At 37.5% G+C, this 15,300-nt stretch overlaps 1 protein-coding gene across 3 annotated transcripts in view; it reads left to right on the top strand.

The window, feature by feature from the left end:
* Positions 1 to 209: 209 nt before the first annotated feature.
* LOC136033060 (membralin-like) overlaps positions 210 to 15,300 on the top strand; it is a 226,060-nt gene continuing 210,969 nt past the window's right edge. For all 3 annotated transcript variants that reach the window (XM_065713652.1, XM_065713651.1, XM_065713653.1), the window contains exons 1-2: positions 210 to 279; positions 10,165 to 10,474. In XM_065713652.1, coding sequence (XP_065569724.1) covers positions 239 to 279; positions 10,165 to 10,474 — 351 coding nt within the window. In that variant the 5' untranslated portion in view covers positions 210 to 238. The remainder of the gene's footprint in view (positions 280 to 10,164; positions 10,475 to 15,300) is intronic.

Raw genomic sequence — 15,300 nt, 5'->3', positions numbered from 1 at the left:
CAAATCGAACGTTCTAAGTTAACGAAGCATCGCAAATAAAACGTCGGAATGACGGTTTCAGTCAACTTGAAAAGTGAATCAAACGCAACTCAGAAAAACGTTAGGGTGCCCCGTCTCTTATCACCCGATTTATTCCGGAAACGAACGAAGCTGTGAACGCGGAAAATTTAAAAAGAACAGAGTCATAAGTCAACTTTTATGGTAAGATTAGTAAAGACGATAGCCATTCTCAACTATTATGGCTGTAAAGATTTTTGAATGTCTCAACTCCAACACTGGGTATACCCAACACTTAATTCAGTGTGGATTTTGTAACAGTGGTAAAATCTAGGAGAGTGGCTCTTGTGAAGGAAACACTAAAAAAGAGCATTTTTTAATAAGTGAAAGAATTGTTAATAGGCAAGGCTTGGCTGTAGCTTAACTTGAAATTCTGAAGTTTCATTCTTTCTAAACCTAATTTTGAGCAAAGCCAATTTGTAAAAAATCAACAAGATTATATACATATTTTTGGCCATTCATTTTGTCCATAAGGAGGGGAGTGGGGCTAGGTACATGTGTAAGGATAGCAATTAGTATATTTGGAATCACTGTTGAAAGGTATATTGATTGGTATGTTCATGTTTTAGCTAGCAGAGTTGTTTAAACAGCAATACATTTACCTAAAAGGTTAATCGGTAATTGGCATAGCAATAATGATAAAAGGTTAGCCTATTTATGGTAAAATTCTAGTTAATTGACTTCTTGCTATCTCAGAAAGGGTTTAGGTTAGGAAAATGAAACTTTCAGGGATGGGTCTACAGGCTAAAATATGTGCCACGAAGGTATTTTAAAGTACCTACCTCCACTCCTTCCCCCTCTAGAGGGCCCCAAAAATTTGCCCACATGACAGGTCTTTACCTATTGAAATTTTGACAAAACAATATTCTACCTTAATTTTCAGTTACTAGTTGCTTTTTCTCTGCCTTTAGTTCTGAAAATGCAATTCCTGCTATTTGTGTAGAATTTTGAGCCATAACAATATTTTTTTTCTCCAAAATTTAGGCAATGTATTTGCATATCTTTAAAACCGTATAAAATGGGATTGAGCAAAGTTATGAAGCTGAAAATAATTTTGTTGTACTTCAATTAAGCAGAAGATCTATTTTGCAAGGTTTCACTTTTATAACATGTAACATTTAAGATTAATGCATTTATTTAACCCAAGCTCCTATAAAGAAAAAGCAATATAAGCAAGCATAGCACACACAGCAAGAATAAACACAATAACTAGCAAAGCAATCATAATCACTACATCTCCCTTCTTTTCACTTTAAACTAATTGGTTCACAATATACCAGTACTGCACATATCATTACTATCTGAGATATTACTAAATTTATTTACATCCTGAGAAGGCACTAGGCTTGCTTCTCTATTGTGTATTCTAAGTACACATAAGGTTTGTTACACTAGTAAAATCTACTATCACACTTAACACTTTTTTTTTTTTTTTTTTTTTTTTTTTTTTAATGAGTATGAGAAGGCGCTAGGCTCACTTCTCTCATATGTAGGCCTACTCCTGGTATACACATTGCATACTTTTCACTTCACACAACTATTTACAGGTTCAATCTCTTTGGCGGGTTGATCACTCTTGGGGATCATGTTCTTGCACCAACTTGGGGAAGAGGTGCTGCTCCACATGGCTGAATTGAGGCTTCAGATGAGGTGAGCTCTGTCTCCATTCAGTCTAGTGGTGCTGAGGAGCGCAGTGGTGATCTGCTGAGCTGATTTCCGGGTGGTGACAGTGATTTTTGAGCTGGAATTTCTTTGTTTGGAGTAGAGAATGGGGCCAAAGATATGACAGTTGGCCCACCAAGGTCTTTAGTCTCCAAGTCAATGCCAAGGTGGCTTGAGAGATGGACTCTATTCCGTTGTCTGTGATAGACCTGTTGTCTGTCTCAACTATGTAAGATTAAGGGGCCTCAGACTGGGCAATTACTCTTGTTGGGCTCCATTTGCCACCCAGAGTCTTCTGCACATATACTGATTTCCCTACTTCTACTGACAGAAGAGGCCTAGACGTCGCATCATACTGACACTTCTGTTGTCTCTGGAGAGCTGTGCGTTTCTCCAAAAACTTGTGATTGCTGACCACTTTCTTTTTTAGGTGGTCAGTGGTACATGGCAGAAGTGTCCCCAATTGACAACACATCAGAAGCTGGGACGGCAAGGCTAGTCCATCCACGGGTGTGTTCCTGTATTTGAGCAGTCCTAAGTATGGGTCTTCACTGTTTTCTGATGTCTTTGTCATGAGGCTCTTTGCTGTCTGGACAGTCTTTTCCACAAGTCTGTTGGACTGGGGGTAGATTGGACTTGATGTTCTGTGAGTGAATCCCCATGTCCTGGCAAAATCTTGGAATTCAACCAAAGAGTACTGAGGGCCATTGTCAGATATTACTATAGATGGGATGCCATATCTGGCAAAATGAGATTTGAGTTTGGAGATGACGGCCTTTGAGGTAGTGGAGCTGAGTTTGTCTACTTCAAAAAAATGGCTATGATAGTCCACTGTTACATGATAGTCATTATTGTTGAGCGTGAATAGGTTGGATGCAACTTTTTACCAAGGAAGACATGGTATTTTGTGACTGATCATAGGCTCTCTTTGGTTCGATGGCATGTTTCTAGCACATGTTTGGCAACTACGAACATACTGCTCAATGTCTGTGTTCAGGCCAGGCCAATAAACCAGCATTATGGCTCTTTGCTTGGTCTTTTCTACTCCAAGATGAGCAGCGTGGAGTTGTCTCAGGATGTCTGGCTGTAATATCTTGGGTATGACCAATATCTTGCCTTGGAAGATGATCCCTTGGTTTGTTGACAGTTCATGCTGGATATTCCAGAACAGACGTGCCTCTGACTGGCATGTTTTTCTGCTTTTTGGCCAGCCTTCATGGATTGTTTTTGCCAGAATCCTGAGTTGGCTATCTTTGGAAGTTTCTTCCTGGATTCGTAGGATTTTCTCATCACTTACAGGAAGATGTCTAGAGATCTGATGAACATACATGTCTATTTCTGTTGCTAGTTTCTCATCAATATCCGGAAGGTGGAGATGAGAAAGAGCGTTGGCAATTGGTATTTCTGAACCTGGCCGGAATTGCAGATGAAGATTGTATGCTTGGAGTTGTAGCATTAGTCTCTGTACCCTTGGAGGGGCCTTGTGGATAGGATTTCTGACTATTGTCTCAAGTGGGCAGTGATCAGTGATTACGTTGACACGTCTCCCATAGAGGTAGTGGTGAAAGTGCTTGCATCCATAGACAATAGTGTACAGCTCCTTTTCAAGTTGGGAGTACTTTTGCTCGGTTTTGCTAAGTGCATGGGATGCATATGCTACTACCTCTCCATCACTACAGAGGTTTGCTCCCAAGCCATGGCTGGACGCGTCGACTTTCAGCTCCACATTCAAGCTCTTGTAGTTGAAGAAGGAGATGCCTGACACGATTTACTGCTTGAGCTCTACCAGCGTCTGGTCATTTTCGGAACTCCAAGAGAATGGCTCACATTTGAGTATGTCTTGAAGCCTTTTATTTCTAGTAGACAGGTCGGGAATGTATTTTGCAAGGTAGATCAACATTCCAAGGAGGGTAAGCAGCTCTTTGCAACTCTGAGGTCTGGGCATCTCTTCAATGGCTCTCAGTTTTTCTGGGTCTGGTTTCATGCCATCGGCTCCAATTACGTGCCCAAAATAGCATACACTGCTTGCACTGAAGCTACATTTATCCTTGTTGTATTTAACACCTTTTTCTAGTGCTCTTTCCATAACGGCTTGGAGTCTTTCATCGTGCTCTTCTTGGTTTGCTCCATACACTAGAATATCATCAATAATGATGGCTACTCCTTCCAGCCCTTCAAATGCTTCTTCCATATGGCTCTGGAACTCATCTTGTGCTGAAAGTAAGCCAAAGGGCATTCTTAGGAATCAATAACGCCCATATATAGTGCTGAATGTTGTCATCTCAGATGCAGTTGCAGAAAGGACTAATGACCAGTACCCTGACCGAGCATCCATTTTGCTTAACACCTTTGCACCATGCAGCTTAGCTGTAACATCTTCTAAGGTAGGAATGGGATAGTAAGGGCGCTTTATGCATTTGTTGAGGTCTACTGGGTCTATGCATAGCCTTACAGTTCCGTTCTTCTTTTTGATCATCACCATTGAATTTACCCATTCTGTGGGCTTCATGACTTTTTCAATGATTCTGTCTCTTTCTATTCTGTTAAGTTCATCCTGGAGTTTGTCTTTTAGTGCCTCTGGTACCCTTCTGGCCGGATAGACGGTTGGTATGGACCCATCTTTTAGATGGATGTTGCATTCCCCTTCAAGTCGGCCAATGCCTTCAAAGGGGCTTTTGTACTTCTCGTCTATGCTGGTTTGTTCCACATTAACATTGAGTACCAGTTTGATGAGGTTCAAGTCTATGCTGGATCGATATCCCACTATTGGGGTTTATGCTGAGTCAACTACATAGAATCTGTGAGCGCCCCTAGGATACTGTTTGTGGCTACAGGTAAGGTCACAAGTGCCAATGACAGGGATTCTAGCACCACAGTAGCTGGTCAGTCGCTGTTTAGTTGATTGCAGATTCGGTTTTGGGTCAAGCTTGTTGAAAATGTTTTTGGGAATGACATTTGCTTGGGCTCCTGTGTCAATTTTGAAGTTGACTGAAAGCTGGTTGTTTAAGGTCAGTGGGACAGGGGCTTCATCTTTGCCACTACCTTTGTCAATGGCATACAGGAAAATTGTTTCTTGATCATCAAGTGCCTCTCTGAATGACTCAGTTTCTTCATCAATGGTGTTTACGTTTTTGTTGCTGCGACAGACCCTTGCAAAATGGTTTGGCTTCTTGCACTGTGTATATATTTTCCCCTTTGCTGGACATGCATGATTAGTTGAGTAAGATCCACCACAAAAATAGCATTCTCTACCCTTGGTGTGGTTATTAGCAGAAGCTTTCTGATTTTGGAAGCTATTCCGGCTTGGACCACATGTGATTGCATCAACTTCCTGCTTGATAGATATTGGTTTACTACCACTGAAAGATTTTAGCTGGGCTTGGGTTGTTTCGTAGGTTCTACATCTTGACACTGCACTCTCAAGAGTTAATGAGTCATCTTCTGCTAACAGATTCTCTTGAACAGCTTGGTTTCGAATTCCACAGACAATTTGGTCACAAATCATTTCATCTTGTTCTGTGTACAGACATGGTTTGACCAATGTTTTTAATTCTGTGATGTACCTTTCAATACTTTCGTTTTCTAACTGGTCCCTCTTCTGGAAGATGTATCTTGCAAACACAGTGTTTTTCTTTGGGCTTGCATAGTCTTTAAAGTATTTGATAAGGGGTTCAATTTTGTTGGCTACACTCTTTTCCATTTTGAAAGTATTGAAGATCTCTCGTCCCTTTTCTCCCATCCAGATAAGCAGGTAGGCACACTGAGATTTTTCTGCCAGTGGTCCTATAAACATCAACCGGGCATGCTGTTCAAATCGATTCCATTCATCTGCCAAGGAGGTGGCATCCCAGTTGATGGATGGCTGTTGGACTTCCATAGTGCTGTTAGATTTCAATGCCAAGATCCCACTTCTGATACCGTGTAACGTTTGAGATTAATGCATTTATTTAACCGAAGCTCCTATAAAGAAAAAGCTATATAAGCAAGCATAGCACACACAGCAAGAATAAACACAAGCACTAGCAAAGCAATCATAATCACTACATAACACACATATTTTTAAAGGTCATCAAAGGTGAGGGTCCTCTAGAGGGAGAAGGAGTAGAGATAGGTACTTCAAAATACCTTCCTGGGACATACTTTAGCCTGTAGACCCATCCCTGAAAGTTTCATTTTCCTAACCTAAACCATTTCCAAGATAACAAGAAGTCAATTAACTAGAATTTTACCCTATTTATTTTTCATTAATACATGTGATGCAACTGCAGAAAATAATTACTAGGCTGCAGTAACTTTACAAAAGATAATACATCCTCCTTTACAAAAGGAACATATAGAGTTAGTTGGTCAATAAGGTTCAAACGATGCTCAAATTTCGGTCCGGGGACATGCTGAAGTCTTGAACGGTAAAAAGAAGATCGATCATCCGAGGCAATAACATCACTATTCGTTGCAATTAGGTTCGGGTGGAGGGTCGCAAGCCCAACCGACCCTAGGCCTAGGACCTGATTAGCTAGAGGAGTCTAACTATTGAGTGTCCCTGGGGTGGGCTCCACCCACCTTGTGAGGTCAAGGCCACCCTTTACGTGGAGCGTTTAGTTAGGGGATTCCCCCATATCCAGTGGCCCGTGGTCGGCAGACCAAGGTCTGCTTCATTCCGGACGAGCTCCACCTTGGAGCTCGTTGAGAGCCACCTCGGAGGGGCATCAAAAGTGGTGTCAATCAGCACAGTCAATCAGCTAAAACAGCAGTAGCCTACTACTGCTACTACTTCTCCTACTACCACCACTACTACTATGATGCTAGTACTATTAAGGATAAGTCTATGAAGGTGAACATTGGAGATAATATTGAGTTGAAATTTGGACTATATCAAAAGACACTATGTGCATGCAGATTGTCAAAAAGGCATATCTCAAGAATGGATATGGGTATTAAGTTGGAACTTTCAGAAAATGCTTAAAGGGGAAGATCAATTGACCTAAAGGTAACATCTGTACACTACTACTAATACTCTTACCACTACTACATCTACTACTCCAACTACTAATTCTATTGCAGCCGCTTATAAGGCTAAGAACATTAAGTTCAACTGACCAAAAGGCAATATGTACTCTTGCTACTAGTACTGTTGCTATTACTATTGTTACTACTACTAGTTCTTCCAATACTTTTACTGTGACTACTACAAATATGCCTAAGAGTATGAAATTGAAATTTTCAAGATATTTTGATGAGGGAACTTGAACTGAATCATAACATGCTGTCAGTCTGCAGGCTGTCAAAAAGGCATATCTGAGATATATTAGGAAAAGTTTGTTATTGAAGTTGAAACTTACACGGCCTGTTGTGGGAGATTTTGAGCTAACCAAAAACACTATTTGCATCCTAATGCTACTGCTTCTACTCATACTACTGCTAATACCACTATTATTACTACTGCTACTGTTATAACTGGTATTGCTACTACAGCTACTAAAGCTAAGGGTATTAAGGTGAAAATTTTGGGGAACATTGAAACTGTATTGAACTAAATCAAAACACACTACGCCCCCACAGGCTGTGAAGAAGATGTATCAGCAACGCTTCAGGAATGGTTTTTGATATTAAGAAGAAACTTTCAGTGTGTGTTGCAGGGGATGTAGAAGGAAACCAAAGCGCTAAGGGTATTAAGTTGAAACTTTTAGGAAACGTTTAGAGAGTGTTTAAATAACAAACAAATATATACATGCAGGTTTTCAAAAGGGTATATAAGCAATGGCATGTAAGCTGGTATAAAAGGGTATATAAGCTGCTCTATCAGAGCTAGCAATATAGTTGAAACTTTTAAAGGAGCTCATACGATTAATAATTAAAAGTTCTAGTACCCTGTCTAAGAGTAAAAAGTGATTGTAGGGCAAGCAGCCCTCCTTCCAAGCCTATTAATTTTCCAAACACTTCCAATGAAAATTTTGAGTCAGCCATTTTGTTCAGTGTAGTTGAATCCAGTAACTATGTCTCTAAGAATACTGGGTATATCAACCGTTCACAGTTATGCAATTTGCCCATTGTATTTTTACAACTAAATGTTGATTTTAAACTAAATCAAAGGGCACTGTGTGTATGCTGGTTGTCATTAAGACATCTCAGCAATATCCCAAGAATGGATGAAGATATTAAGTTGAAACTTTTAGGGCTACTATTATTACTACTTCCGCTCTTACAATTTAACTAAACAAAAAGAGCGTAAATGTATTCAGATGGCAAACAGCATAGGTACAATATGACATGGGAATGACATTAAGTTTTACTTTTCAGGTCAACTTGAGGAGGTATAAAACTAAATTAAACAATACCATTTTGTTCAAGATTTCAAGACTGTCAAGATTTCTAAAAGACTGTGTGATATTAAAAATAGCTGGAAAAGTTGATCCAATATACAAATAGCAAGCAAAACTATAAAAAAACAAAAAAAAACAAAAACACTTAAAATATTGTTTTATGTTTCCATGAAAAAGACAATAAAACATCAATAAAACATGAAAGTCAATAAAAGTCATAAAATCATAAAAGTCAATAAAACATGAACATAAATTAATTTGAAAATACTTTTTCCATAAAAAAAGTTTTCAAAGAAAAGTAAAGAGCTTCATTAAATCAGAAAGGATCAGAAATTAAGTCGATTAATCTTCTACATACAAATAGCAAGCCAAACTATGAATTCTTATAGAAAAAAACAAAAACATATAAAATACTATTTTATTTTTCCATGGAAAAGAATATGTCAATAAAACACGAATAGAAATTCATTTGAAAAAAGTAAAGAGCTCGGTTAGATCAAAAAGGAGCAGAATTTAAGTCAACTAATTTTCCAAGCATAAAACTACCATAAATCACCATCAATAAATAAATGAAACCAAAAACGAGCAGAAATTACAATAAATAACCAAGTCAAAGTCAAAACAAGCAAAAATTAATATTGGTAGGGCTGATAACCCCCATGCCTTTTCCAGACCAGAACACAATTTGCACTTTATTAAAAACAAACTACATTTTAAATGTTTTCATTTTTTTTAAACTTAAATAAATTAGAGATTATTAAGATGTTAAGGAATAAATATCAGTATATGCATGTTAAGCTGACAATCCATGTTAATTTGTTCTTTTTTTCGGTATAGTGCAAATTATGTTCTGGTCTTGAGAGAGCATGGGTGTTGTCAGTCCTACCAATATTAATTTCCGCTCATTTTGAGTTTGTCTTGGTTATTTATTGTATTTATCTCTGTTTGTTTTGGGTTTCATTTATTTATTGATGTCGATTTGTGGTAATCTTATGCTAGAAAGATTGGTTGACTTAATTTCTGCTCATTTTGGGTTTAATGGTTCTCTTTATTTTTCTTCGAAAAACTTATTTTGAGGAATGTTTTTTCTTAAAATTAGTGTTTATGAATGAAGGCAAGTGAGCATTGCATACAGTTGAGAATTGTTTTCAGTAAGTAGCTTTTGTTAAAAGGTGGCAAATCTTATACATAGTCTGGTAGGTATTCCCTATTTTGTCTCAATGTTAGTTTAAGCTGTTAGAATTTTTTTTCCAGGATGGGGCAAAGAGACTCAGAATTTTGTATTTGGGAGAAAGCGGAATTTTTTTCCAATAGTGGGATAAAGAGACTCAGGATTTTGTGTTTGGGAGAAAGGGGAAATTTTTTTCCTGTGCTGAGGTAAAGAGACTTAGAATTTTGTGTTTGGGAGAAAGAAAAACTTTCTTCCAGTGCTGGGGTAAAGAGACTCAGAATTTTGTGTTTGGGAGAAGGGATTTTTTTTCCGATGCTGGGGTAAAGAGAATCAGAATTTTGTGTTTGGGAGAAAGGAAAATTTTTTTTTCGATGCTGGGGTGAAGAGACTCAGAATATTGTATTTGGGAGAAAGGAGAATTTTTTTCTGGTGCTGGGGTAAAGAGACTCAGAATTTTGTGTTTGGAAGAAAGGGGAATTTTTTTCCAGTTCTGGGGTAAAGAGACTCATTTTTTTGTGTATGGGAGAAGGTCATCGGCGATTTCTAAATATAAGTAAAGGTTGACGCCACCTCTACCCAAAACAATCTTGCCAAAGCATGGATCGTTTTATTGAAAGCAATATAGAGCCCAGACATGTAACCAACCGGTCAATAATTCCATGTCTTTAATATACCCTTTCCCATGCAAAGCGTTTTAACCGAACATATTACTGTGCAAAGCAAAAAAAATCTAACTTATAAATCTTGTCGTTAACTAAATGTAAACACCGGTTTTGATTTATCTAATTTTTGTAAACATATGTTTGGTACACCTGTTTGCTTTTAGCCTGAAAAGAGGATTTAACTATCTAACCAGAATTTACTCTTGATCCCTTTCCTGAACACGACTTGGTTGAGCTAGTGTTTCTTTTGCAACTGTGTTCCTGAAAATAACTTTTTTTTTCATATTTTCAGGTTTATAGAGATCGTAATGCCACCTATATTTGACATGCATCGTCTTCGCGAACATCTTCGCGAGAGGGTTGACATTTTGAGTCGTGATTTTCGTAGTTGGCTTAGGCCATCCTTAAGAATGGAAGGTCAAGGAACACGTCCAAACGATTTTCCATTACTGTTACATCCATTTCAAGTAGCGGACGTTGATGGCTTTGTTCAATGGAGAAATATGTTTTATTGCTTGTCTTGCAGAAAATTTAGTATGGCATATGATCAATATGTTCCTGTGATGCTTAGAAGAATAATTGAATGGGTATTTCTTGTAGTTGTAAGTTCTGTTCCTTGTTTTAAAAAACTAACTTGTTTTTGTATTAACGATTACTACTTTTTGGATAGATACAACGTAGATGGTATTTTATTGTTTATATGTAAATCCGTGATGTCTGCTACATTTTGTCGTTCCTACCTTTAACTGGGACAAGTCCAGATCGACTACTCCCTCTCAATTTATTAACGTGCTAGTAAAATATTTTATTATTATGCCGCCTGGCTGCATCTTCCTGATCTTCAGCAATTTTATCATTGGCTTCTTCTTCACACCTTCTTAATTCATATTTTGATGTTTTTTTCACTTTCTTTACATTCCTCTTATTTTTATGATGTATCTTTCAGATAATTCTTTTACAAGCACCTCCTTCTCTATTAAGCATAAAGCATTCTCACTAATTTTCTCATCTTAGTTTCTAACTTTCATCCCTAACGCTATATCAGCGACTTCACAAACTATTATCCTAAGATTTTTCCACCCTTCTACATTTTCAATTTTTAAACTCTCCAGTTTAGTATTCAAGTGTTCCTGGAAAACATCTCTCAAATTCTCATCCGGAAGTCTACCAACATCATAGCTTCCTGGAAGGTAGTTACCCATCCTAAATTTCTGCTTTAAATTAACCCTAGATACTGCTAGATGATGATCTTTACTTTTAACATCAATAACGGCACTCCTATTTACCATAGTATTTTGTATTGATTCTGCCAGTCTTCGGTTTACAATAACAATCAATGAGGCTAGCTGTCTTACCACCATGTGGGTACCATGCTAACTTATGGGCCATTGTATGAACAAATACTCTACTCTGGAAATTAAACCTCTTTTAGTGTTTTACAGAAATCGTGTTTTATACACCGACGTTATTTCTAGACTACTTGTTTTCTTTCACCTTTTTGTTTTTGATAACGAGCAGTAGATTAATCGATTTAGACTAATAATCTTCCTTATTATTAAGAATCATTTGAAAAAAACTTTTCTGCAAAGAAGTTTTTGCAAGAAAATAAAGAGCTACTCTAAACGAAAGATGAGCAGAACTAAAGTAAAATATTTTTAAAGCGTAAAATTACCATAAATAACTGTCAATAAATAAATGGAAACCCAAAACAAACTGAAATTACAATAAATAACTGAGTCCAAAGTCACAAAGTTCCGAATTAAAAATTGGATATAATTTCCTTCCTCACTATCAATAATAATGTCACTTACTAAATGGCCAGAATATTTTTAGCTAATTGAGAATTGTCAAACAGTTCGTGGTAATGAACTGTAAGTAAGGAGCGATGTGGCTCAATAGTAGTAACCGAAATTATAAGAAACAGAGTCATAACAATAGATACATCAAAATAATCGGGTTTTGATGACTATTCAAAATATGTAGAGTTCATCATATATAATGTTATCCAATAAAAGTTACAAGCCTAAGAAAATTCGCTCACTCTTTGAAAAAGGGGGGAAACACCCCCAACATCAAGTGATCTTAGTGGAAAACAACGCCATAAGATTCAGCATACTAGAGAATAAAGATCATGGATATTTGTTTATTTATTTTTAATTTTTTATTTGATTTTTCCAGAGATGGTCGCATCGAACCAGCGATCGTAGAAGATCGAAAGAGGGCTCATTTGATGGGAAATGAAAAAGTTCTAGTGCCATTTTTAAGTGACCAAAATATTGGAGGGCAGCTAGCCCCTCCTACGCTCATTTCTTCCCTCAAGTCGCCCGATGAAAAGTTCGAGATAGCCCTTTTATTCAGCTAAAAGTCGAAAAATCTAATAACTATGTCTTTCTGGATCACTTGACCCCCCAGAGTTCCCGGCGGAAGAGCTGCAATCTATGAACTTTACCCATAGTTTACATATATTTTTGATTATTGGGGAGTATACAGATGTTTTTCATTGGGGATTTTTCAGGTAAAGGGGGGAATACCCGAGAGGATTTTTCCATGGAGGAATTTTTGTGGGAGAAGGTTACTTTTTATGGAGGGGAGTCAAATTTTATAGCATTATTTGAAAAAAGATCAGAAATTAAATAAAAACAAGTTATTTCAACTTAAAGTAAGGAGCAACATTAAAACTTAAAACGAACAGGAATTATTACATAAATGAGGGGGTTTCGTCCTCTCCTCAATACTTTGTTCTGGACGGTTAAATCGGAAAAATTAGAAAAAATTAGGTATTTGTAACTTACAAACGTGTCATAGGATCTTAATAAATTTGATATTTTGAAGGGTATCGTGTCTCAGAACCCTTATTTTAAATCCCGACCGGATCTGGTGACATTGGGGGGGGTTGGAGTTGAGGGGACCTAAAATCTTGGAAAATGCTTAGAGTGGAGGGATCGGGGTGAAAATTAGCAGGAACAATAATCAGAAGTCCTAGATACGTGATTTACATAACCAGAACGGATTTCCTCTATTTAGGGGAGTTGGGGGGGGGGGGTTAATTCTGAAATATTAGAAAAAATGAGAAATTTTTAACTTACGAAGGAGTGATCGGATCTTAATAAAATATCATATTTAGAAGGATCTTGTAACTCAGATTTCTTATTTCCAATCCTGACCGGGTCCAGCGTCATTGGGGGGGGGGGGGAACCGGAAATCTTGGAAAACACTTAAGGCGGAGAAATCAGGATGAAACTAGGTGGGAAGAATAAGAACAAGTCCAAGATACGTGACGGACATAATCAGACCGGATCCGCTCTCTTTGGTGGAGTTGGGGGGAGGGGGAGTAATTCGGAAAAATTAGAAAAAATGAAGTATTTGTAACTTGCGAACGGGTGATCAGATCTTAATGAAATTTGATATTTAGAAGGATCTTGTGCTTTAGAGCTCTCATTTTAAATCCCGACCAGATCCGGTGACATTGGAGGGAGTTGGAGGGGAAACCGGAATTCTTGGAAAATGTAAAAATCGAGATATCTTTATCTTACGAATGGGTTACCGGATCTTAATGAAACTTGATATATAGAAGGATCTTATGTTTCAGATGCTCCATTTTCAATTTGAATTGGGTGCGGGGACATAGGGGGTTGGAGAGCGGAAACAGAAATCTTGGAAACCGGAAATTTTGGAAAAGCTAAGAGTGGAGAGATTGGGATGAAACTTGATGGGAAGAATAAGTACAAGTTATAGATACGTGATTGCAATAATTGGAAGGGATCCGTTCACTTTGGGGGAGCTGGGGGTGTGTGTGTGTGTGTGTGTTAATTTGGAAAAATTAGAAATTTCGAGGTATTTTTAACTTAAGAACAGGTGACCGGATCTTAATGAAATTTCATATTTAAATGGAACATGTCTCAGAGCTCTTATTTTAATCCCGAAAAGATCTGTTGACATGGGGGGGAGGTTGGAGGGGGAAACCTGAAATCTTGGAAAACGCTTAGAGTGGAGAAATCGGGATGAAACTTGATGGGTAGAATAAGTAAATGTTGTAGATAATTGACGTAACCATACTAGATCTGCTCTCTTTGTGGGATTTAGGGGGTGGGGTTCAGTGCTTTGGCGAGTTTGGTGCTTCTGGACGTGCTAGGACTATGAAAATTGGTAGGCGTGTCAAGAAACTGCACAAGTTGACTCGATAAAATTGTTTTCCCCGACTCGACCATCTGGTGGGCTGAAAGGAGAGGAAAAATTAGAAAAAAGGAAGTATTTATAACTTACGAGTGCCTGATCAGATCTTAATGAATTTTGATATTTAGAAGGACCTCGTGACTCAGAGCTCTTATTTTAAATCCCGACCGGCATTAAGCCTCTGATTTTCCTTTTAAATCAATCTATTGATTCTTAGAATTTTGCTAGAGCTCATACCATATGAGCTCTTGGTTCATGGCTCTTCCGGCCTCGTCACAAGTGCTACATGAGCTCTTAGCTCTTGTTTTTAGAAATTTTAAAAGAGCTTATTATTGTATATAACGGCCTTTGTGATTCAGGAGTCATTGTTAAATAACTCGAACAAAAAATCAAACTTTAGTGCAACGAGCGAAGTATTGAGGAGAGGCGAACCCCTTCTTATAACAATTTCTGTTCGTTTTGATATTGCTCCTTACTGTCAGCTGAAAAAATTGTCTTTTTTCTATTTAATAACTTTAAACTGAATTTTGTAATGTGTTTGTTGTGGCATTAGAACTTATGTAATTATAGCCTGGTAGGCAAATAAAAATTTATTTTAAGGGGTTGGAGAGGACTGGGGGGGGGGGGCTCCCAAACAAGAAGATACCAAGTAGTTTTGCCAAAAATAAATGAGAAAATAGTAAAATATGGAGAGAGAAGAGGAGGAGGATTCTGTGAATGGAATTTCTCTTCTTGTACCTGCCTGGTTCTAAAGTTTATTTATTTGTTTGTACCTAGCTATATTGATTGAAAAATTCAGTGACCTGGTTTTGCGGTTATTTTTGCTTGAATATTGGCTTATTGTACGTTTTTTATATTCAAAAGTAGAAAATACATTGCTGCCACATTGTTGATATCTGAAATTGCTATTCTGTGTTTCTTTTTGCACACAAGCTCTCTAAAGTGGATATCACGTGCTAACATCTATGATGTTGCGTATCTAATGCTTAACGTATATGACTCAAGCCGTCATATTTGATTGATATTGCTTATAATAAACCTCTCTGCTTCAGTAGAATATTAGTTTAAAAATTAATTGTAGTTGACATAATTTTTGGTATCATTTTCTAGCAAGGAAAAGATTCAAAAGCACTGGTTTCAATCATTTTTCTGTATTTATATGCTTGGATTCCCAAAAAAAGGTGAAGTTCCTTTTTTTGAAAAATTGAAAAAAATGAAAATCTTAATAGGTCCTGGTTTCTTTACCCTCGCCTCT

This window comes from Artemia franciscana, chromosome 11 (assembly GCF_032884065.1).
Source record: "Artemia franciscana chromosome 11, ASM3288406v1, whole genome shotgun sequence".
NCBI lineage: Eukaryota > Metazoa > Arthropoda > Branchiopoda > Anostraca > Artemiidae > Artemia > Artemia franciscana.
Note: the sequence above shows the minus strand (reverse complement) of the source record. Positions and strands in the feature narration are given on the sequence as shown.